The sequence below is a fragment of the Phascolarctos cinereus genome, unplaced genomic scaffold (genome assembly GCF_003287225.1).
Source record: "Phascolarctos cinereus isolate Bilbo 61053 unplaced genomic scaffold, phaCin_HiC Scaffold_3;HRSCAF=262, whole genome shotgun sequence".
In the NCBI taxonomy this organism is placed as follows: Eukaryota; Metazoa; Chordata; class Mammalia; order Diprotodontia; family Phascolarctidae; genus Phascolarctos; species Phascolarctos cinereus.
The window spans coordinates 100,923,024-100,945,468 of NW_027555736.1; the positions used below are offsets into that span (position 1 = coordinate 100,923,024).

Genomic DNA, 22,445 nt, shown 5'->3' on the forward strand with positions numbered 1-22,445 from the left:
TAGGTTTACCAAAGGTGTTTATTTCTGTGACAGAGGAGATCCAGCAGCATCCAAATTGAAGAAGGATCCTCTGCAGACAGTGAAAGCTCTTCAGATGCTTTCTGCAGATGACATTGTGCTGGCATCATTAAGCCCTGGAATATCGAATGTTTTAGAAGAGCTCTGTAATCACTCAAGACATATTTTTAGATAGAAAACCTATTTTCTAACCTAGAGGTTGTCTATCAGTAAGCATATTCAGGTCAGACAGTACAGATGTTGTACAGACAGTATAGATAAGTTGGGCCTGGAGTTGAACAGGAGGCAGGTGAACTGAATTGTCTTTGGGAAATTACAAAGCTCATTTAATGACCCAAACGTTCTAGGCTGCGCCTGACTCAGGCCAGTACCCTGGGAGTTTGATATTGGACAAACCAAGTATTGGGGAATGTCTCAATATCTTTTAAGGAAAAATCAGTCTAACCTACATAGATAAAGCTTCAGATATGCTCCTATTACACCAAGTTTCTCATGGAAACAAACATTTATTCTCTTTAAAGCATTCTATCAGTGTCATTTTTTTGGTAGAGAGATATGGAATAGAACAGTCTCAAAAGAATTAAAATTATATAAATTAAATTAAATTAATTAAAATCATAAAAGAGCAACGGAGAGGTGTGTGATGGGTATGACTAGGCTACAACACATAATCAGGAACTTTAAAAAGCAGAAGTAAAAGATGTCTTCAAGGAAATGTCTAATAGGAAAAAAAGATAGCCTGGTCGTGGGGCAAGAATGAAGGCTGACAGGTGGTCAGCCATAGTGCTCTACTGGTTGGATCAGCTTGCTATTAGCAGAAAATAAAAAAGGCCTCCAGTGTACATTTAGTCAACTTGTTCACACTATTCTTTGTCAAAGATTTAGCTCCACATTAGTGCGACATCAACTAACTTGCTCATATATTACCTGATTTTTAGAGTGAAGTGATTGGACAATTTCAGAATCATTTCCTTTAATAGCTATTTTTTGAAAAAATGCTGTAATTTTTAGATGAAACCCATTTAAATGTAAATTATCATCTTGGTATAAGTTGTCCACATAAAACAGAAAAAATGTTAGAGAGGCAGTACAATATATAAAGCACTGGACTTGGAGTACTGATTCTGCCATTCAGGTCACTTAACTTCTTTATATTCCTTTCTCATCCGCAAAATGGGGATAATATTTCTATTACCTACCTCACAAAGTTATTGCAAGAATAAATAAAATTGTAAAAATGTTAGGAATAGTAAAGTACCACATAAATGTGAATTATTTTCCTTTTCCTCACACAGGAAACTCCATCTCCCAATTCTATGCATTTCCACCAGTTATCTACCGGGCCCAGAATTCTCTTCCTCCTCATCTCCACATTCTGGCTTCTCTGGTTTTCTTCACATTTCAGTTAAAATACTATCTTCTACAAGACACCTTTCTCGGTCCCTCTCAACGCTCATGCCTTCCCTCTGAGATTGCCTCCAACTTATTTTGTATGTACTTTGTTTGTACATAATCATTTGAATGCTATCGCCTCCATTACTCTGTGAACTCCCTGAGGGCAGAGACTTTCTTTTGCCTTTCTTTGTATCACTACCACTTACCACAGTGCTTGGTACATAGTAGGAGCTTAATAAATGCTTGTTGACTTACATATTTGTTGACTTGACTAAAATATGTCTTGCTCTGAAAAAATTCTTCCTCCTTTTCCTGATTTGCCTTCCAGTATACTCACAGACTAGCATATAGAAGCCACATACAACACTGAAAAAGATAAATCCTTCCTAACTCACTCCAACTTCCTATACTGCCCAGCCTTCAATCATCAAGGTCAGAAATGCAAAGAAAGAGACATTATCTTGCTGCTCTCTCATACTACAGAAATACTGATTTGAATTATAAAGGAAATGTTTGACAAAGTACAAGAGGACAGGGAAGGCGGTAGAAAGCAGTCCCCAACCATATTAATTGTACAAGGACTCAAACTGGTTCCTGCTTTTGAATACAAAGGTTATCTTTTGCGTGGTTTGTAGCAATGCGACAAGCGAAGCAGCCAACCTAGCTATCATTAACAGAATTATTTCGGTGTAGTCTGGATAAAAGCAGAGACAACACAAGGACTGAGCCAGGTCTGGCAGCCTACACTGTAATCACATGACATTACATTGTTAGTCATCTCTTCACCCGTGCTCATTGCCCACTCTCTTTGCAGGTTACAAAAAAAAAAAAACCAACCCTAATCAAACCCCACATAATACCAACTTTAATTAACTAGAGAGAAGCACATTTAGGACATAGACTCCTGAAAATGAAAAAACAATCTCCAAACAAAAAATCCCTATTACTCCAGCCTAAGGAGATCTCCAAACTCCTACAGATTAATCTCTACCATCTTAATACTATTGTATATATCATCATATAAGGTTTCATGTTTTAAGTAGGAGTTTGACAAGATGGCCTGCCTCACCTAGACAGATAGATACTGTGTGTCCATATCTGGACACAAAGGAAATAAAATTGAAATCATTCTCTATAAAGGCTACAAAATACAATACTCATAAGCACATGACAAGATATTTTATCTTGTCATGTATGGTATAATGTGAAGGGCTATATGACCTCATTAATGGTGAGCCCAACTGCCACAAACATGGAAGCTACTGGAACAGATGGGTACAGGAGTGTGCTGCAGCCAGCTTGAGCTAGCTCCTAAGCATCATTTTTCCGTGTGAGCATCTATATCCTAGAAATCAGCAAATATTACAAATCAGACCATGATTTACTCTTTCATTAAGTGCCTAGATTTAAGAAAGTGATAGAGAAAATGTTAATAATGTAGATTAAAATTTAAAGTGTGTCATGCACACATTTTTTTTTTCCTGGAGAGACAGCTGTTAAACATTTACCAGCACATCCCTGCATAGTAAGAACATTCAAATGTGGGTTGAAACTGCAGGGAGACAAAGGGGATGACGGGTGAAAAAAATGGGTACCTAGCACTTTAACTGTGTTTAAGTGAAAGGACAAGAGCTGAATGGAAAGATGGTCTATGTAGGCTGTTCTGCCTACCCTTTGTCTGACAAAAACCTTTTATAAGAGTATTACCTTCATTCACTCTTTAGAGTGGAATAAAATAAAAATGCCTTTTCCACACACCATGAAAGAGGCAAAAGCTCAGGGAATTACATTGTAGGCCTTGCATTGTATTTCCAGTCTCAAGAATACAAAATGAAAAGCAGTTTCTGCTTTTTGAGCAAAGATGCTGCATTGAAACCTGACTCATCCTGGGCAGTTTATGCTGTTTTTTTTCCCCTTTTCCTTGTGAATATGGGGGAGTTAGGTGAGTAATGCCCTACAGTCAGAGAAAAATAGATCCCTTTCCACTATGTTAAAGTCCTCCATTTCCAGCTGTTGGGGCCATCACTTTCTTAGTGAAAGTCAAAGAACATCTGGCTTCATCTCTCCAAATCTATTTGTGCATTCTGAAAATGCAGTAAGTAGGACTAAAAAAATGATAATAAACGGAAATTTCATAGCTATCTCCAGTGTCTTCAGGTTCTTGTTAGCATAAGGAATAGGCTGGGTAGTCAAGGATCATTGTATACAACAGTTCTCAAGGCACACAGAAGAAAACAGTCTTGAATTTCTGCTCAACACCTACCCATCTCTCTTCAGGGACCAAAAATGCTTCTTCTTTCCAATTTCAAACTCCTTAGTTAAATATGGATGTGAAAAGCAAGCCAGCAGAAGTTCTAAAAAAAACAAAAAACAAAAAAACTCCACCAACCTATCCAGTACTTATCTGGAAGATAGGATTACTGATTGATTAACCAGTCTTTTCTGGAAACGCCCTATAAACATGCCTTCTGCCATGAATAAATGTGGTTGCAGCAGCTGGCAAAGTGTCAGAGTTAGAAACCTTTTAATTGGAAGGTAAGACAATTTCAGCAAAGGTACAGAAAGCACTTATTATAGCTTATTGTGCAATGTTTCTTTTCCCTCTTCCAGCAATTTCTGGGAGACTTTCAAGTCCATCAAAACATTTAGGAGCAACTTTCAATCTATCAACTGCATTTTCGCCTAATAGGGATAGGATCTTAATATCCTATCACCCAGCTGGAATCATCCTGGAGGAGGGGAGGATGTCTGTCTCAATGGCATTTTCTTATTCAGCTAATTGAATTTAAAAAAAAAAACTTACTATAATGCTTGACTATCCAACAGCCTAATTACCAGCAGCTTTTTATTTGTACTATCATTAACTTCACAAAGCTGCTTTGCAAGCAGTGCTATGGAAATGTCAGCTAAAACTGTTAAGTTTTTCAAAAAGGGGAGCACCAAAAATTGGCCAATTCTCAAAACCAAAAGCCCAACTCAGGCTTCAGAATGGCTCTTCTTCTGAGAAGAAGAAACTGTATTGAGACTTTTAAAACTGGAAGATACTTTAAAAGTTCATCTATACTAACCTCCTCATTTTATAGTGAAGGAAACTGAGACCCAGAGATAGGAAGTGATTTGCCCAAGGTTAGACAGCTAGTTAGTGGCAGAGCTGGGACTAGAACCCTGGTCTCCTCACTTCTAGTCCTACATTTTTTCCACTATATAATACTGTTCTTACTTGGTAGTCAGCTAACATGACTTATTACAATGAATCATGTTCCCCTCTGTCCTATGTATCCATTCTTCACACTTAAAAAATACTGCTGTACTCTGCTGGCAAGTCTCCTTTTCTTCCTTCCATGATTCTTGTTGCCTTTTCCTGGAACATTTCAAGAATGGCCCAGAATGAAGTAAGTAAGAGAACATCGTTTATAATATGATCCTACTTGCTTTTTTGTTTCAGGAGACCTGGGCATATTTGTGATTTGTAGAAGAGCCTATGATTTTCAGAATCTATTTTTAGGAATTGCCTAATTCCCTTCACTCTCATTCTCTTGCTTCAATCAGTTTTAATTATTTGTCTCTACCTTTAGATTCAGAGCAGCTAGGTGGCCTAGTGGATAGAGCGCCTGGCCTGCAGTCAGGACTCATCTTCTTGAGTTGGAATCTGTCTTAATTTACTTATTAGCTGTGTAACCTTGGGCAAGTCACCCAACTCTGTTTACTTCAATTTCCTCATCTACGAAATGAGCTGGAGAAGGAAATGGCAAACCACTCCAGTATCTTTGCCAAGAATACCCAAATGGCATGAACAGTCAAACACGACAGAACCACAAACCTTTAGATTCAGGTCTCCTCACATTCTAAGACCAATTTTGGCCATGGGAATGGACTATACAGGGTGTCCCAAAATCTCGGTTCAGTTTCAAGTTATTGAAGCTTTACTATTATATAACATATATAATATTTAACATTAAAGCTTTAATAGCTGAAAACTGACTAAACGTTTTTGGGACACCATGTATAAGGATCTTGTCCTCAAGTAGTGGTTATCTCACTATAAGGTATATTATCAAGCACCTATTTTGATGCCATGTGGCAATAAATAGCATCTTTGTTCTCCAGTTTCCATGCCTAAATTCCTGAATCCCACTGCTTTAACTGCTGGGCTTTACTCTTTGCCTGAATGTACTAGGTGTATTTGTCTTCTTTTTCTGGACTTAAGCTCCCTCCTAATAGATTTAAGGTAGCTGCCAGTTCCTTTCCTGTCTTACCAATTTCCCAGTCCTGGCCCCCTTTGCCTGTTACTGCCTAAGGCCTGGTATGCTACCTATTGTTCAGGAGACACCTGGAACTACCTTTGCAAAAATTAACCTATTTTAATTGGCTGGGATGTATTTACTTAAGTGATATAAAACTAGCTAGCAGCCTTCTACTTCCTGAGCACAGGCACACAAAATAAGATATTAAAGAATCTGTCTAACATATATTCTTATATCTGTACCTAAGCCTATACCTAAAATAGTCTTGGAAAATGTGTCTGTTCTAGTCTTAAAAGATTTGGTATTGATATAATGTTAAAAAGCAATGGCTCTAGAACTGGGTTCAAATCATCCTTCTGATGTTTACCACCTGTATGACCTTGAGCTCTCACCTTTTTAGGGTCTCAGCTTCCTTTGAGTTTGTAAAATGAGAAAGTTGGACTCGGCCTCTGACATCACTTCCAGCTCCAAATCTATGATCCTACAATTTCCACAAAAGGTTATCCTTCAAGTTCTCCAATCCACTGTTTGGTATCCTTAGAAATATAAAGGTAAATTGAAATTGCCTCAATTCTCTTTCTTCTATTGCTGGATAATTAACCTAATTTCTTTTCTCTCCTTTTCAAAATCTGAATCCCAGGAAACAAACCCTGTCCAGTTAGTCAATGGATTCTGCTTAACCTAAGAATATTAGAGGGCTAAAGGATTTCATATCAAGATAGTAAAAAACAGAGCCTTTTATGAATAGTGAGGGGCTGCATTCCTAAAAATTAATCAGCTGCTTTTATCTGTATATCCTTTGTCCTCTGGGTGAAGAGGCCTAACCTAATAGGTTTTTGTCACCAATGATGAAGTGTGATGAATCTGGATTCAGAGGATCTGGGTTCAAATACTACCTTAAAAGTTTGCTACTTCTATACTCTTGGGCAAGTCAGTTTACTTCTCTGAACCTTAATTTTCTTATCTGCAAAATAAAAGGGTTGTACTAGATCATGGCGTTAATTCAAATAGAAACAGGCTACTAAACCTATACATAAGAATCCCTAGAAGTTGCATATTGACTTAGATAACTACATATTAACATTATCTATGCTCCACTGTATTTTATGTTGTTAAATATTTCCCAATTACATTTTAAACTGGTTTGAGTCCCATTTGGGAATGTTGCCTCCGTGTATTTCTACTAGATGACCTCCGAAGTCCTCTCCAACTTTAAATGACCTCAGTTCACTTCATTCTGTTGCCCTATAATCAACTCAAATTCTTTCCACTCTACTTCAAAATGTCTCCATCCTTTTTCTCAAAGGACCTAATTCTCCATGAATAATTCCTGCTTTTCCTTTTATTGTACCTTTTTGTTGAAACCAAGATAAATAGCTAGGTACTAGGAGCACATAGTCTACTTTTGGCTTGACCATGAACTAGTACAACTGCTTTGTATCTCAGTATACCAATGGAACCATGGCCCCATCTTGTTTTGCCCAATCTTTCTTTCTAGAGTTCATGGTGGATAATCACTCTTTTATAGAACTGCTTGTTATGATTCCTACTTCAAAGGCAAAATCAGGGAAGAGAATGTAGTATGTATTCATGATTATGAGCAAGCAAATTAAATCAGCACAGTAAGGTGTTCATAAATGAACTCTGATCTCAGGGTTAAAACCCTGAACTCCCTTTTTACAGAGTGCAAACTCATCTCATTGTTAACACAAGCAGGGCTCTCAAAGCCTGGAAGAGGCAATATGTCAGAATGCATATCCCAAGTCATACATCACAAACTGAAAACTCATTTAGAGCCTGCCATCCTTCCTTCTTCCTCCTGCCAAACTCTCAACACAGGGGAGACTCTTTTGGAATTCACTGGAAAACTCAGGCAGAAGCAACAGCAAAAAATACTGAGGCCAGAAAATTAGATGTCAAGAACACTGACTAACAGTAGCATGTAAAAAAAAAATCAATATGTCCCCACACTTATATGTATGCAGTAAATCCATCAAAGTAAACTGGGTGACACTTATCTTAGCCTGGATGAGTAATCCAGCATTTGATGACTCACCTAGTGTTAACAGCAAACCCCCCAAGCTTTATGCTTCTTAGTTAAACTAATTGAATCTTCTAATGTAATGTCAGCCAATTTACAAACTTAGATCAAAGCTTCCTCCATATTCCACAGTTTGCTTTTACTGTCCTCTTAATCATTTCTGTAGCTAGATTGGATCTGATAGTGTTTGTAGTTGCTCATTTTTGGTAGGAATTAAATTTTTTTTTTAAATCAGAAGATTGTCTTCTCTGCTTTCCACAGGCTTGGCAGGGCCCTAGTGATCTAACAGGGTTTTTCTACCTGCTATATCTGATTTTAAAAATCAGTGTCCCAAATCAAACCCCCTCTATGCCTAAAGAGGAAGTGTGGTCTCATGGTTTCAACAGGTGGCAAAGTACTGGTTATATTATTCAGGTTCAAGTCATTGTGGCTCTAAGAGAAAAGTCACTCATACTCTTTATACCTCATTTTTACCTTAAACAGATAGGAAACATATTGGAATCATACAGAAATCAGTATAACCCTTGCACAAAGGTGACAGGTAAATCTCTGCGTTCTGTATTTTTCAACTTTTGTACTTTTCCTCATGCTGTGACCCTTCCCTTGGGAATGTCTTTTTCTTCCATCCCTACCAGATCCTACTCATCTTTCAAAGTTCCAGCTCAAGTTTTACCTCCTCCATTAAATCAATCAATCATAAGCATTAATTGGACACCTACTATGTGTTAGAATGCTGGGAATACAAAGACAAAGATGAAATAGTTCCTGCTTTCTGAGAGCTTATGTTCTATTGGAGGGAGAACATATGTATAGCATGTATATATTTAAATATATGCAAAATAAATACAAAATGAGTATGTAAAGTATTATCCCCTTCTCAATAGTTTAACTCTGGAAAAGTTCTTTTGTGTAAAGAAAAATATTTAAATCAAGTGACAAAGGATGTAAGCTATTGCTACTACTATGGATGAACATTTTGGTGCTTGAAAGGAATATAAAAAGAACTTTGGCTTAATAAAAAAAACTGCTAAAATACTCATGTGAAGAAATAATGTTTAGATGTGTTTTGAACAGTTTTGTACACTGGTATAAATATAAACAATTAAGTCACCTTGTAAAAGAATTAGGATGATATCTCATTGTTCGAGCACATTAATGACTTGAAACAGAGAAAGAACTCTATTAAAAACTGAATAAATGTGAGCATAAAGAAACATTTCATTTTGCATCCTTTAAATTGAGGTCCATGTAGAAAGTTTAAAATTTCAGGGCATTATGACCTATTACCTCATCAGCACATAGCTTTTTTAAGACCATGGAGAAAGCAAGGAAGAAAGGAAGAAAAAAGGAAAGACAAGGAAAGAAGGAAGGAAAAAAGGGAAGGAGGACAGAAACAAAGATCATGTAACTCTGGGTGTTGATTTCATAGGGGGAAATTTGGTTAGTTGTTACCTTTTAAGTCAAAGGTAAGTTACTAAGGTGTGCGCAGAACAGTAAGTGATCTAATTTAAAACAACTCATAAGTTCAGGAGACACAGGAGATAGGATGTTGAACAAGAGAAGACTGAAGAAACAGGAGGTCAAAAAAAGCAGCTTTGTTGGAGCTGTTTGAAGAGAGAAGGGGCAGGTCACTTGACAGGAAGGCTTTGTTTTGACTACCTGATTCAGATACTGAGAGAGGCTCACCTTCATTGGGTAAGAGCTTCGCTCCAACGATTACTCTTTCAGCACTCCCTAAAGCTCAAGAGTAGTGAAGCCACAAGTGCTGTTGCTCTTTTCTGTCTCCTCTAGTTTGAGGGAAAAGCAGAATGAGTGAAGGTTTTGTAGCTGCTTTGTTGATGTTGAGATTTAACTGGATGACATGGAATCATGGTGAATGGAAAGCCAGTTAAGCTTGTTTGTCTTAAACAATCAAACTGAGCTGTTTCCTGTGAGCTCTGTTCCAAATGGACAATGAAGCCTCCTGATGAGGAAGAACTGGATGGGCTGGTATGTACTGTGCAGAAAGCCAGCTTGATGAGTTCTGTATTTGTCTGGCTTAAAGGAAAGTGCTATTAAAATTAAGGAGCAATACTTTCTAAAAAGGTAAACATAAGTTGAAAGGGCTTGTAAATTTGATGTCAGTTTTTATATAAAAGAGGCTCTGCCCAACCTGCATATCAGTGAGGACTCAACATGCTTTATGTGGTATAGATGTTTCTGAATGCACCAATCACATCAAAACCTAAAGTTCAGAGTTGTTACACTGATCACATGGGTTTTCCTTTTCAATATGCTTGCCTGCCAGACTCCTATAAGTATGTGCCCACTCTTCCCCATGGTTAGAGTGGGTCTTGGTGAGAAAGTATGACTGTGGTTTATTATGTGGATTGTGATATGCTGTACCGTTCATGCATTTGCTTAATACGTGTGCCTATGATGTTAATATTTCTTTTGCTTGATTTCTAAGCAAATGACTATGTTTAAGATGTTAAAATATAATGATTGTGAGAGGCTGGTTTGTAAACCATAGAAATAAATCAGTGGGGGCTCAAGAACTACTGTACTTCCCCCTCAACAGGGTTACCCATAGGACCCTGAGAGAATCTGAAAATGATAGTGATCCTTCTCTAGAAATCTAGACCTGCCAGTATGAGAAAAGGCTGGAGTAAGCAAGTCACCTCAGAGATTAAGTAGGTGTACACATGCCTATGTATGAGATGTGAAGCCCTATAGAGAACACTAGACATACCTCAACAGTCCTCACATACACAAGCTAATTTTGAGGGGAAGGCAGTTGGAAATTTAGAAAAGTTTCACGGAGAAAGTAGCAACTGAGTTGAAGGAAACTAGGGAACTTGAGAGTAGAAGTAAAAAAGGAATCTGTTACAGGAAAGGGAGGAAGTCTATACGGCCTGGTGATAGGAGTTGAAGTATGATATGTGAAGAATATGAAGAAGGCTAGTTTGGCCAGACCCCAATGCATGATAATGACATTTGAAAGGGAGAATTGTAGAAGGCTAAAAAGAGAGGTTGAAATCAGGATCTGAACGCCAAACAGAGGAGTCTGAGTTTGATCCTAGAGAAAATAGAAAGCCACTGGAATTCACTGAGTTGAAAGTGGCATGGTCAAACATATTGGTTAGGAAAATCACTTTAAAAGTAGTATGAAGGATAGACTGAAGTGTGGAGAGATGAGTCAGTAAGTCCAGTGAAAAGTCTATTGCAACAGTTCAGCTGATAGGTGATGAGAACGTAAACTAAGGTGGTAGCTGTGTGAGTGCAAAGAAATGGACTGATAGGGATTGGCCTAATCCTGGTACCCTATTAGCTCATATTTGATGCTGGGAAGAAATGAGGCACTTACTTATAGGTCACAAAACAGTTAAAAGAAAAGGTTTACATAGCCCTAACACCACAAGGATATGCAACAAGGATACAGAAACACTCAGCTGCTGTATACACAGTCTCCCTTGTCTCCAAAACGAAAGTGCTCTTGTTCAGCAGAGCAGGGTGTAGCAACTTTTGCAGTATTCTGGCATCTACCAAATCTGAAGGGCACCAATTCCACATAGGTGGGAACCTTTTATGCCCCTCAATGACCAGAAAACCAAATTAACATAGCAAAAGGCCACCAGAAAGCTACATCAAGGGATGCACAGCTTGAGTCTTGACCCACCCAACATGACCAATGATGTTTTGGTTCTTAGGTAGAAAGAAATGGTAAGTTTTTGCCATTGACTGGATACCTGGGACGCATGAGAGTAGATGATGATGAGTCCAACATTGCTAACCAGGGTAACTAGAAAGAAAGTGTGCCCCTGACAGAGAAAGGAAAGTTAGTATAAGTGGACTTGGGGGAGAAAGATAGTTTTGTTTTGGCAATGTTGAATTTGAGATGCCTATTGGACATCCACTTAGAGATGTCTATTGGTAGTTGGTGATGTGGGACTTAACTCAGGAGGGAGACTTAGGTTCTAGAAATTATATACATAAAGATGATAATTAAGCCTGGAAGAGCTGATTAAGACCCTGAGAGAAGGTAAAGGGAAAAGAAGAGGGCTGAAGACAAAACCTTAGGGTACATTCACAATTAGGGGAGTTGGATTTGGATGATCATGGTGCAAAAAACTATAGGAATACAGGAAACGGGCAGAAGAGCCAAGAAAGTTCAGTGTCATGAAAACACGGAGAAGAGTATTGTGGAAGACAGGGTGCCCAGTGGTGGCAAGTACTATAGGGAGGTCAAAGAGGATGAAAAGTGAAAGGGAAAAAATTAGTGGTCTCAGTAATTAAGAAATTGTTGGTAGTTTTTGAAAGGGTAATTTCAGCTGATAATGTTAGAAGCCAGAATTAGAGAGGTTGAGAAGTTGGTGAGGGGAAAAAAGTAGAGACAACAAATGGAATTTGGTTGTAAGAGGGAAGAGAGATCTAGGATTTTAGTTTGAGGGTGTAGTAAGGTTAACTTTTTTTTAAAGGATGGGTAGACTTAAGCATGTTTGTAGATAGCAGAGAATAAGCCAACAGATAGAATGAGACTGAAGTTTAGAGACAGAGGACGATTACGGGTATAATTTGCCAGAAGAGATTAGGAGATGGGATCAAGGGTACAAATTAGAGGTGTTAGCTTTGTTTAGGAGAAAGGCTATCTCTTAAGCAGAGACTGGAAGAAAGGAGGAAAAAAGGTGAGGGGGAGGCAGGGGAAGAAATGATAGCAAGAAGTTTTGAGAAGAAGCATAAAGGGGAAGAAGGAACTTAACAGTAAGTTACCTATTTAGGAATACAAAGAGATAAAAGACACAGTACCTATTCTAAAGAAACTTGTAATTTAGTTGGGTAGTCAAAGCAATCACACATGAAATGGTTAAATATAAACATAAGGTAGCATGTGTGGTGTTCCTAACGAGCAGTATAGACAGTAAGTACCATAATATTTCATAGGAGGGAAAGTTCACCCTGGGCTGGGGAGTTCACTGTCACCACTTCCTATTCTCTCATCCCCACCTATCTCAGCCCATCTCTTATGTTCCAATCCAGTTCTGCCTGCATATTCCATTCTGACCACTAAAATTTCCTTCTTTTAATTCTTTGAAAAATTTCCCTTAGATGTGCTCCTTCAATCTTCTGGAACTCATGGAGTCTTGGCTCCCCCCAGAAGTCAAATGCATTTTTGTTCATCCTTTCCAGTACTGGTGATATCTTCTTTCACAACCCAACAAACTGGTCCTAGAGAGAAAACTGGTATTCTTCTTGCTTCCGGAGCCTCCAATATCACTCAGCAACTTCCTTTTGTCACTCTATCCGAACACATGACAAGGTCCATATCCTACTGATCTGATGGCTTCTAGGACCTCCTCCCTCATTTCTAAAGAGAGTATTTAGCTCATAGTTCTCTCCACCCTAACCCCTGCCTTACATTGAGGAACTTCAACATGCACACTGGGGTTCTTTCAAATCTCATGTCTTCACAGTTCTTCAGTCTCCTCAACTTCCATAGCCTTTTTCTTCATTCTGATTTACCCACACTCAAAGATGGTTGGTTACACCCTTTAAAGTTGTCAGAGTTGTACACACATTATCATTCGAGCCTCACAACAACACAGTCAGGTGGGCACTAAGTTATCATTCTATTTTATATATGAGGAAAATAAAATTCCAAAGGGCTAAATGATTTGCTTCTGTACAGACATACAGCTAATATCAGAAATAGGATTTGCATCCAGGACTCCAAACACTTTCCACTACATCATGTTGTCTTCCTTTAAAGTAAGGAACAGAACTAGGATTATTTCACTTAAAAAACAAAAAGGCTGATGAGAGAATTTAACAGTCTTTTGAATATATAAAAGATAAATTTGTAGATGGCAGTGAATGAGATGTAAAGAGCTTAATCATTCACTGAGCAGCTAATATGAATAAAGGCACTGTAGGAAATACAAAGAAATTTTGATTCATCAAGGAACTCACTTTAGTCAGAAAATATGAGAGGCAAATTTAACTATGAAACTGAATATGAAAAGTTCAAGAGAAATGTGAGGTTCTATGAGAATTCAGGAATAATTACTTCTGATGTAGACTAAGACAAAGGAATATAGAGGAAATGGTACTTGAGGGACTTGAAGGTTGTAAAGAGAGACTAAAGCACTAAACTTAGGTTAAAAAAAAAGTCAACCAGCAGTCATCTAGCCTTTCCTAGATTATGACATGAACTCGAGACCCTTCACCATCCCAGACTCAACTGTACCAACAGGAAACCTGAAGCCCAAAGAACTGATCAAGGGCTCACAGTTAACTCAAAGTCTAGACTAGAATCAACTCTCCTGACTTTCAGTCTCGTGTTAATTTGAATACACAATGTAGATCTTGTATTCCTTTTTCTCAGTTCAACAAGCATTTGAGTGATGACTGTATGTCAGGCACAGTGCTAGGTGCTGGGGACAGAAACAAAGACAGAGATAGAAACAAAACAGTCCCTATCTTCAGGGCACTTACATTCTACCAGAAATACACACATGCACACATGCACACAGATAGGCATATCCAATATGTATACAGAATGAATATAAAGGACTTAATACAAAGCAATTTTTTTTATTTTCCTAAAGCAAAAGTCTAATCATAAACCTCTAACCTCTTCCAACACTCAAACTCCCTTTTGCCTCTAGGACCAAATACAAAGTCCTGTCTTTGGCACGCGACATCCTTTGTAACTGAGCCCACTCCCACTTTTCCAGAATAGAACCTTAGTCCATACCACATATTCTTTGATTCAATGTTGATGGCTGTTCCATCAACAAAACACTCCAGCTAGGATCTCAAGCATTTTCTCTGGCTTGTCTCCCGTGCCTGATGACTTCCCTGGCTTCCTTTATGCACCTTTTACAGCAAGCCTTTCCCAACCCCTCTTAATTCTAATTCCTTCCCTTGGTTAATGATTTCCTATTTATCCTGTATGTAGCTTTTTTGGAGTTTGGCTATAAAAGGAGAGATAGGTGTATAGTTTGAAGGGATAACAGGGTCAAATGAAAGGTTGATAAGTATGGTGGAGACACAGCAAAGTTTATAGGCAGTATAGTCAGTAGATAATTGAAAATTACAAAGAAGTAGGGGATGACTGAAGGGAGAACCTCTTGGAGGCACTGGGAGGAGATGGTATCAAGGGCATTAGTAGATGAGTAACCTTTGCTCCTACTTTGAAGCTCCCCTGGAGTATTGGTGTTGTCTTCAGTTACTTATTATAGCTAAGGTTCAGCTCCAGCCATGATTCACTTTCCTTCTTTGCCATCTCACTGACAGATTCCATGTTGATGGGTTCCAAAACCAACCCCAAATAGCTTAACACTTTCATACGGGACTTCCACCCTAGGGGTTCCACTGTCCTGAATGCTGGCCTCATTGCCCACTTATGTCAGGGCCGTGCTCTAGACCTTCTGATCACTTTCCCCCTTCCTGATTTCCAGGTCTGGAACCACAAATAAATCAACTGTAATTGGTCCTGCAAAGGGTGCTTGAATTTTTGCCCTACGGTTCCACTGACCAACCCCATAAATTTACAAATCAAAATATTCCTCCCTGGTGAGTATTCCTCTAGATTTGTTTCCATAGTTCACATTCTAACAGATAGAAACAAATCTAGGGGAATAGTGGACAGGAAACAATATTTTGATTTGGAAATTTGCAGGGTTGGTCAATGGAACCATAAAGCAAAAATTCAAGCACCTTTTGCAGGACCAATGAATGTAAACTACATGAGGACAATCTGTTTCTGTTTTTGTATTTGAATCCCCAATGCTTAGCACACTGGCACAAAATAAGCACTTAATAAACACTTTCAATCATTTGTGAAAGATGTCTACGTCTCCTTCTTGAGACTAGAGAGGCATTTTAGCACGCACTGGACCCAGCGTACAAATTTGGTAGTGTTCATAGAACACCTGATATGAAAGTGCTACAAAACATTAAACTCCCAGTTCCTGTTAACTCTCCTGCAAGGAAGCTGGAACCGTTTACACAGGTACTAGAGATGATTCATCACTTGGTAAAAGTACCAAAAAACTTCTGATATTAGGTACTCTTCCTAGACAAATGAAATTCTCACTGTCACTAAAGTTTGCCTACTCTTTGTGGCAGAACACTGATGATACTGCAACACTATCAACAGAAGAAGAAAACCCCCAAGAATAGAAAAATGAATTAAAGTTATAGGATGCCACTTACAATTCACAAGAAGCCTGTTTTCATAAAACCACTTTCTATTGCTGATCATTCTTTTTACAATTCATCCCAATGCCTTATGTTTTTTATGTGTGTACACATTTTCTAGTAGTGCCAGCAAGAGTTTGGAAAATTCTACAACGTTGGGCATATACTTTGAGACTGTTTAACTGTAATTGAGATTGTTGGGCATAAGTAAGTTCTCTTGTAACTATTAAACATGCATCAAATGTTAATCTGGAAAGAAAACGATATTAATCTCAGAGTTAGAGATGTTTTTCTCTAAATGCAGAGATTTTTCCCCCATTAGCTTTTGATCTAAGAAAAACAGTAAAGGAGGCACAACTCCATACATCGGATTGGGACAGCACAGTGACTGCTTTGTTTAATACTGAAGGAGAGGCAGGCAGATGACATACCAGTAATGGGTGTGTCAACAGGTAAAAAGCATCCTCCTACAAATCACAAAAGGTCGCTTGTTTAACCCTAATAGCTGCATGGACAAGGCGATGAAATAAAAACATCTTCCACACAGTCTTGTGTTGAGTCCTGTGTAAGGTTCAGTCACATAGTCCCAGCCTTCCGGCAACTTAGAATTTAGAAGGAATAACACAGACTTTTGAGAAACATCAAATACAAAGTATACAACAAAGACTAGGTGATTATATTCAAAAAACCACACAAACGGGACCTTTGATAAGTGCAGAAGAAGTTGTGTACAATGCATTTAAAGTTTTCATTTCTAAACAATGTGATTTAAAACCAAGTCATTTGTTGATGTCATTAAGGGAAGATCTGTAATACAGAAATCTTACCAGGATCCTTTTCTGTAGTATCACGTGACACCAAGAAAGTTTTATGCATTTTCACTGCCATCTAATGGAAACTTGGAGCATTGAGATTCCATATGTGCAAAAGGTAAAATTTCCTCTTGCTTTTTTTTTTTTTACATATTCAGTTCTGTAGAACAGGTTGATAAAAGGCTAAATGCGACTCCAAGAAATCCCTGAGGATTTTACCTTCTGAAAAAGACATGCAAACATTTTCTCCTTTCCACATGTAGGCAAGTCAAATAGGCTATGGTTGTTTTTCTGTTACAGTCTTGGAAAGTTAGATTGCTATGTACACATTGTATGTGAAGTATTGTGTGCACCCTTTCACACTCTATGCTTTCAGTAAGTGCTAAGACAAGCTTTGAGAAAGGGGACAGGAAAACTACTTTCAAAGAATATGGAGTTTCCTGAATTCATGTGACCTGTGTGTAATCAATTCTATTTAGGAGGCCATCTTTCTAAAGTAGAGTATGGTAGCTATACTCATTTATCTCAAAGATCAAATTTATCTCAGCATCAAATGAGATATTTGTAAAGCTAAACACTCACACAAACTAGACACTATATAAATTCTCATTTCCCCTTCCATTCCCCCGCTATACTCCATCCCCAACCCGGTAACTATACTGAATATGCATGACAAATGGTTACATGAAAAAAATGGCAAAGAACTTACTCCCACAGCACAGGAAAAGGCACAGTAGACTCAATCTGACCATTCTCTCATGCATGTGGCAAAGCCATTCATTTTTCTGCACATACTCCAAGCTATCCTTCCTCATCTTCAAAGAGCTGAATGCCACTGCCTCAGCCTCCAGCTCTGCCTACACCCTTGGTTTGTCCCAGCATTTTTCCAGGGTGCTTTGTTTTCTTTTTAGACTTGAGATTTTATACTCTCCCACATCATTTCCTAAACTTGTCAAGCCATCTCTGTAACAATAATACCCCTTACAGACTGACATTCCATCAGTTCTTTCCCAAGCCATCATTCCTGCAGTATATACACTTTTCTCCCTTCCCTAAATGAACCCCTTAGTAAAACAGTTTAACTCTACACTACCCTCCACACTTGAACCATCATATCACAGAATGTGCCTTGCAAAGCTCCAGCCTTATATTACATCTGTCTGCCTTTGCTCTTGTCCATATACAACTGAAGGGAGATGGAGAAAATCATGAAATCACACTGACTGGATCTACTACAAATTTGTGTACGTAATCTCAGCTAGGCCTTCACTGCAGCAGGGCAATTCTTTTATACCTCCATAATTGATTTACTATCTTTTTGTCTCTCTTCAAACCCCTGCCTCTCATCTGAGGACTTTTGTCTCAAACTTCAAATTGAAAATTTTGAAAAAATTGAAAAAAGCTGAAACTGCCAGTCAGCAAGAGACCTCCTTAATCTCACACCACTCAGACAAGGTCCCCATTAGCTAGCTACTCTTTCATCTTTCTCAAACAAAGGCAAACCCCTCTACATATACACTTGATCCCATTCCACCTTCTCCAGCAGACTGCCTGTTATCCTCACTCTCTCACTAATCTTCAATCTCTCCATCTTTTGGCTGTTTCTCTGCTACTTACAAACATGCCCATGTCTCCCCACTCCTTTAAAAAGCCTCACTTGATTCATCCTTTCAACTAGCTTTCAACTTTACTTCTCCTTTTTGTTAACTATACTCCTTCAGACACCCATTTACAGTTGGTTGTCTACTTCCTTTCCTCTCACTCTCTTCTAAATTTTCTACAATCTGGCTTCAGACCTCATCATTCAGCTGAAACTATTTTCTCCAAAGTTACCAATGGTCTTATTTTCCAGATCTAATCTTTTTGACCCTCATCTTTCTTCACCTTTCTGCAGCTTCTGACACTGTTAAAATCACCCTCTTTTCTGTCTAGGTTTTTATGACACAGCTCTCTCTCTTGGTTTGCCTTCTACCTGTCTTTTTTCTCAGTCCTTTGCTGAATCTTGATCCATCCAAGTCACTCTCACTAACAATGGTTGTCTCATAGGGTGTTGTCCTGGTCCCTCTTATCTTCTTCCTCTAGGATATTTCACTTGGTGATCTCAATTAATTCCTAAGCATTTCCATTATCATCTCAATGCAGGTGATTCTCAGATCAATTTGTCTAGCCCTAAACTCTCCTGATTTTCAGGCTTGCTTCTCCAACTAGCCTACTGAATACCTTGAAATGGATGTCCTATAAACATCTTCAACTCTACATATCTTTCTTCCCAAACTCTTCTTCAAATATCCTTATTACTACTGAGGACATCATCATCCTACCAGTCACCCAGGTTCCAACCTAGATATTAACCTTGACTTTTCACTCTTTTCTCAACTCCCACATATCCAACCTGTTGCAACATCCATCCTTTTAACTTTACCTTCTACCTTGAGGGCAGGTAGTCTTTTGCCTCTTTTTGGATCCTCAGAGCTTAGCATAGTGCCTGACACATTGTAGGTACTTAATGTTTACTGACATTTCTCCTCCACAAACTTCTCTCTTCTGACACAGCCACCACTTTTGTGCAGATCCTCATCACCTTACACCTCATTTAGTGCAACAGCCCACGGCTTCTTAAACTTCTTCCATGCCTGACCCCTTTGGGTTGGCTGCTGTGTGGCCTGAGAGCATGCACAGTACAAAGTGCCCATGCTTTGCGTTCAGAACCAAGGCTGCAGTGCAGTGGGTTTCATTATCTATTTGATTTTGAATTTTTGGTCATTGCCCACTCAGAAACCTTTTACTGTTGCCAAATTTTTCATATAGGATCGTGACCCATAGTTTAAGAAGCACTGTGAATAGCCTGAGGTCTCTTCACTCCAGTCCATCTTCTACCTAGCTGCCAAAGTGATTTTCTTAAAAGCACAGGTCTCATAATGTTATCCTCTTTATTCAATAAACACCAGTGGCTTCTTAGTGCCTCTAAGATAAAGTGATTTTCTTAAAAGCACAGGTCTCATAATGTTATCCTCTTTATTCAATAAACACCAGTGGCTTCTTAGTGCCTCTAAGATAAAAAATAAAATCCTAAAGCCCTTCAAAACCTGCCCCTTCCTACCTTTCCAGTCTTCTTATCAGTTTACCTGCCTCCATGTACTTTATAATCCAGTCACACTGGCTTCTTTGTTGTTCTTCTCACAAGACACTCCAACTCTCCCCTAGTCCCACATGTTGAATGCTCTCCTGCCTCCCGGCTTCCTTCAAGTCTCAGCTATGATCCCACCTTTTGAAAGCAGCTTTTTCTGCTTTCATTGCTTTCCTCTTGATATTAGTGGCTTCCCTCTGGGACTACCTCCAATTTGCCCTTTATATTTCTTGTTTTTACATAGTTGTTTGCAGGTTGTCTCCTTGAGGAACTACTTTTTACCATTCTTTGTATCCTCAGTGTTTTGCATAATTCCTGGACTCAATCTACTATATTGCATATTCTGGCCATTATGTCTATGAGATACTTGAATTAATCTGAAGCATTGTGTGTGAACTTTTCTGTTGCAGCTGACTACACTAAGGGTTTACGTTACAATCTCAAACCTCAGTTCTTTTTTTTGTTATTCTTTATTGCACAGAGAGATGTAAACCAACAGCACCTACCTACCTGACTTTTAAAAAATATATAGTTCATTACATACAACTTAAACATAAGGGGACAGCTAGCCTTCTACGAGTAGATTAGCCTTCTGTATGAAAAAATTCTGACCTTTCTTCATCCACATACTTTTCCAATTTGCTACTTCTACATGAGGTTGTTTCTGATTGGCCACAGTTCTTTGCACATAAGAGTTCTAGAATTGGAATTAGTAAGATCTGAGTTTAAATTGGCCTCAAATATTATGAGCTGTGACCTTGCGCAAATCACTTAACTGCTTGTCTACCCGTTTCCTCACCTGTAAAATAGAGATAGCACCTACCTTCCAGAGTTGTTAAGGATAAAGGAGATAATATTTTGCAAAACTTAGAAGTACTATACAAATGCTAGCTACTATTATGAAAGTAGTTTGTACTGCTGCTGATTTCCATTTCAAACACTAACTTTAGGGGCAGCTAGGTGTCATAGTCGCTAGAGTGTTTGTCTTGGAGTCATTAAGACCAGAGTTTAAATCCTGTCTCATATACATACATAGACATACATATGTGTATGTAGTTATACGACCCTGGGCAAATAAATAAACCTAGGGCTCAGTTTCCTCATTTGTAAAATGGAGATAATAATAGCACTAACCTCATACAGTTGGATCAAATGAACTAATATATAAAGTGCTTTGCAAACCTTAGAGTGCTATATAAATGCTATTATTAGCTCTCATCTCGCCAAAAAAAAATCACATTAAAAAGGCTTAAAAGGTTCTGATGTATACAATATAACATGTGGGTCAGGAAAAATGTTGGTCAACTCTAGGCCGAACTCATCATTGTCCTTAAGCCAGGGGCAGCACGAAAATGAGGCAAGCAGCTTTAAATCACTCAATCAGCCAAAAGCATTTGAGTGTCTAGTGAGTATCCAACTCTATAATGGGCTCTAGCTGTGCAAATGAAAATAACAGTCCTAATGTACATGTATAATAACTATCCTATATGTAGCACTTCAAGATTTTAAAAGTACTTTATATATCTTACAATTCCCTTTGTAAGCTGTGAGGCCAATACTCTAGATACTCTTTTTTTAACAGATACAGAAACTGAGGCACTGAGAGGTTAAATGGCTTTTCCAAAGTTATATATCATACAATGCAATTGTCAGATTTGGGATTGAAGTCGGGTCTCTGGCCTGTCCAAGCCTAGCTCTTTTTCAACTACACCACACTATTTCTCTACTTTTAGAAGAAAACACTAACACAAAATCAGGATTCTTTCATTTTCTTCACTTTACATGTTTTAATACAGCAAATAGACTTTAAAGAAACCCTGATGGTTTTGATCCTCTTTTTAGAAATAATAGCTGAACAAGTTAGAATATAAATGTCAATGTAGAAACTTAATACTGACATCAGATACTAAAGGCTTTTGCCACTTCAAAGAAGTCTGAATCAGTGAACATATTTGAGGCATGATTAAAAACGCTGAAAATTGCTTCAGTTTTGTCTACAGCTAACTTGTCCGTGGTGCCTAAATTAAGGCACATTGCACTATACAGTGCAGCCTTTTAAATGGTGCAATTTATGGTGTAGTGATAGAAAGGTTAGCAGGTCATCCTAATAAAATCTGAATTGTTCTGGAGTCCAGATAAGACCTACATAATGATTGCTCTGCCACTAAGGATCAGGCAGAACTACTGAATACAGCCCCATCCCCAATTTGAAATTCTTGTAACAAGAAGACAAAGTTTTTATGCCGTAAACTTAGGCAGGCTTCTCATGTCACCAACTATGCACTCAGGGGATTCCTCAACTTCGATTTTTTTTTGCTAGCTAAAATAAAAATAGCTCTCAAAAACATTTCATCTATCTTTTCAGCTTCTACATGCCAGCCAATTATTTAATATTTACAAATTGCTGCCCCCTGCTGTTGGGTGACTGAAATAATTACCTTCACTACCGTCAGCCATCAATCTACTACATTTAGAGAAGCCTTGTTCTTGGGGCCAAAGAAGTTAACAAACACAGTCCCTGGACTCGAATTCTCCGCCCCCTCCTATCATCCTCAAAAGAGACTAAACTTAACCCATTGGCACTCTCTCATTCAACAAACGCTAGGATCATACTAAGTAGAGCAGAC

At 38.4% G+C, this 22,445-nt stretch overlaps 1 protein-coding gene across 1 annotated transcript in view; it reads right to left on the minus strand.

Annotated features, from left to right (window-relative positions):
- The window catches only part of LOC144456287 (uncharacterized), a 24,126-nt gene continuing 1,681 nt past the window's right edge, over window positions 1–22,445 (minus strand). The window contains exon 2 of the mRNA XM_078151061.1: window positions 1–134. Within this exon, the coding sequence (XP_078007187.1) occupies window positions 6–134 (129 nt within the window). The 3' untranslated portion in view covers window positions 1–5. The remainder of the gene's footprint in view (window positions 135–22,445) is intronic.